General features: G+C 32.9%; 1 protein-coding gene across 1 annotated transcript; it reads left to right on the top strand.

The window, feature by feature from the left end:
• The first annotated feature begins 573 nt into the window (after window positions 1-573).
• On the top strand, window positions 574-3,002 carry LOC127799688 (uncharacterized). The gene is made up of 5 exons (XM_052333910.1): window positions 574-1,344; window positions 1,396-1,692; window positions 1,825-2,005; window positions 2,305-2,411; window positions 2,937-3,002. The coding sequence occupies exons 1-5, from the start codon at window positions 574-576 to the stop codon at window positions 3,000-3,002; spliced, it is 1,422 nt and encodes a 473-aa protein (XP_052189870.1).
• Window positions 3,003-3,281: the final 279 nt, after the last annotated feature.

Here is a 3,281-nt window from a genome sequence, read left to right as displayed (position 1 = left end):
AATTGAAATTAAGAGAACAAAAATATTTGCGGTGCAAAGAGTCAATTTTTTCATTAACTGTAAATGACTTTAAATACAAAAAAAAAATAATTAATGCATCCGAAAAATAAGCAACTAATTAAATGGAGCATGTTATTAATGGATTCTATTTAGGATAAATTAATGGAGCATCTTGGCAGTGGCAGAGGCATGTTTTCAACACATTTTAATATTTTTTTAATAATATACTAAATTATTTGTTCTATGAATTCTATTTAGGATAAATTATTTTATATTTCTTATTTTGTGGGGATTGCATAAAAACTCTTATAATTTAAAAATATTTTTAGAGAACCCTATATATGTATATATATTTTTGTTCAAACACTCTTTTCATTTTTAATGAACTTAAGTAAACCCTAATCAAGTTAAATTAAATTTAATTAAAAATAAAGAATACAAGAATAATAAAAAATTAAAATTAATTTAAATCTAAAAAACTCTTTGCTACTCTTTTGGATTTTTGAATTGTTTTTTACTTGTTGTGTTATTAATGGATTGTTATTTTTTGTTTTCGATTTTTAGAATTTACAAATGAAAGGTCAACCCCCTCCTAAGAAAAGTAAGAATTTGTATTCGTTCTTTTCAAAGATAGATCAATCTAGTGAAACTGCAACTGTTGATGGATTGACTGAGGCACAACCTTCAATTTCTACTGAGCAAATTCCTCCAATTCCATCTTCAGAAATTGAACATTCTTTGTCCTCAACCCCTGAATTACAACCATTTACAGCCATTGAACGAGATCCAGGAAAAAGAAAGCAATTATATGAACATCCTATTAATCTACGTGATGAGATTAGAGTGACATATCTAAAAGTTGGGCCTTATCAACCAAAACTTATAGAGTATCCGAGGACAGAAGGAAAATCACAAGCTCGTCATTTTCAAGAAAAATGGTTCAATCAGTTTCCTTGGTTGGAGTATTCGCCTACGATGGATAAGGCCTACTGTTTCTATTGCTTTCTTTTTCAAATTTGTGGTAATTTTTCCAATAGTTCAGCATTGGTCATTACTGGATATTACAAATGGAAGAGAGTTAATGATGGATTAAAATGTGCTTTTCTTACTTATGTTGGCTCATCAAATCATAATATGTGTGAGAGAAGAGCAAAAGATTTGATGAGACCATCTCAACATATTGACAAGGTGATGCATATCGTGATGAGGGAAGAAGTTGAGAGACGTCGGTTGCGTGTGAAGACTTCATTTCGAAGTGTTCAATGGCTAGCATTTCAAGGTTGTGCCTTTAGAGGTCATGATGAATCTTCATCTTCATTGAATCGTGTGAATTTTATTGAGATGGTATAGTTTACGGCAGAATCAAATCCAGAAATTGATAATGTTGTATTGCAGAATGCTCCACAAAATGCTCAATACATTGCTCCAAGTATTCAAAAAGAAATGTTGCACATTATGGCCAATAGAGTAAGAAGGATGATTCGGGAAGAAGTTAGGGATGAATACTTTTGTATTCTTGTTGATGAAGCACAAGATGCATCTAATCGAGAGCAAATGGCAATAATCTTGAGGTTTGTGAATTGTCGGGGTATTTTGATAGAACGCTTCTTTCATATCAAAAGCGTTAGTAATACCACATCAGCAAATCTAAAAAATGAGATATCCAATATTCTTGTTCAACACGAGCTTCAGGTGAAAAAAATGAGAGGGCAAGGGTATGATGGTGCTAGTAACATGCGTGACGCTTGGAATGGACTTCAGGCATTATTTCTTAGAGATTGTCCATATGCATATTATGTTCATTGCTTTACCCATTGATTACAGTTGGCATTAGTTTTTGCAGCTAGAGATGTTGATGTTATTTGGCAATTCTTTTCTCATTTGGACAATATTATCACTTCTTCTCCAAAGTGCGTTACTGAGTTGCAAGCTACTCAAAGAAAAAAAGTTGAGCGTATGTTGGCTATTAGAGAACGTGAGTCAGGAAGTGGGGCTAATCAAGTGGGTAATTTGTAACGATCTGGATCTACTCGTTGGAGTTCTCATTATGACTCTACAAAGAGCTTGATAGACATGTACAATGTAACTTGCAAGGTGTTTGAGTATCTCAGTGTCCATTTTCCGAAGGGAAGATCTCGGCCTGAAACTATTGGTGCTTACAAACAATTGAAAAGTTTTGATTTTGTATTTAGCTTGCATTTAATGCATAACATTATGAGAATCACTGATATTCTTTGTCAAACACTTCAAAGGAAATCTCAAGATATCTTGGCTGCTATAAATTTGTTTCTACAACAAAAACAGTTCTTCAAAAATTGAGAGATGATGACTGGAAAGAATTTTTTCAGAAAGTGAAAAGCTTTTGCTCTAAGTATGATGTTGACATACCTGATCTAGATAGCTTCTATAAGGTTGGTCCTTGTCGTTCTCGTGATCAGATTACAGTGGAGCATCATTATCACTTTGATGTTTTTAATGAAACAATAGATTTTGTACTGATAGAGTTAAATACAAGATTTAATGATACATTAGTAGAGCTTCTCTCTCTCAGTGCAACTTTAGATCCCAAAAACTCATTTGAATCATTTAACAGTCGTGATATTTGTACACTTGCAGAAAAATTCTATCTTGAAGATTTTTCACGATAAGACATTTGTGCTTTGGAATATGAGCTACAACATTACGAGCTAGATATGAAGAGTGATCCTTGTTTTCAAGTTTCTACACTTGTTGAGTTATGTCGTATTTTGACTGAGAGTGAAAGGTCGGAGACTTATATTATGGTGACTAAGTTGATTCGTCTTATATTGACTTTACCTGTTTCTATTGCGACTACTAAGTGGGCATTTTCAACAATGAAACATGTGAAGACAAAACTTTGTAGCAAAATGGAGGATGACTTTCTTTCTGATTGTATGATACTCAACATTGAACAGGAACTTGCTGAGAAAATAGATCTAGATTCTATTGTAGATGAATTTTATGTTTCAAAACCTCGTTGAGAACAACTTCAAATTAAATAAAAATAACTTTTGTTATATATGAATTTATTACATTAATTTTTTTAATTTTCAACTCCAACGCTCTAAATTCTTGAATCCACCCCTGGCTCTAGTAGATGTGCCTTGTGAGCAACTTGACACCGTTGGACTTAACCTTCAAACCAAGCTAGATGATCAGGTAAAGGATGCAAGTTCTTTGATGGTGGTCGATTTTTTGAATTTTTTTCATCGGTCTGCCTATATATGAGAAGGTCTTGGCCATGATGGTTGACAACTAAA

This window comes from Diospyros lotus, chromosome 4 (genome assembly GCF_014633365.1).
Source record: "Diospyros lotus cultivar Yz01 chromosome 4, ASM1463336v1, whole genome shotgun sequence".
In the NCBI taxonomy this organism is placed as follows: Eukaryota; Viridiplantae; Streptophyta; class Magnoliopsida; order Ericales; family Ebenaceae; genus Diospyros; species Diospyros lotus.
The sequence above is the reverse complement of the archived record's forward strand: the minus strand, read 5'-3'. Positions and strand labels throughout refer to the sequence as shown.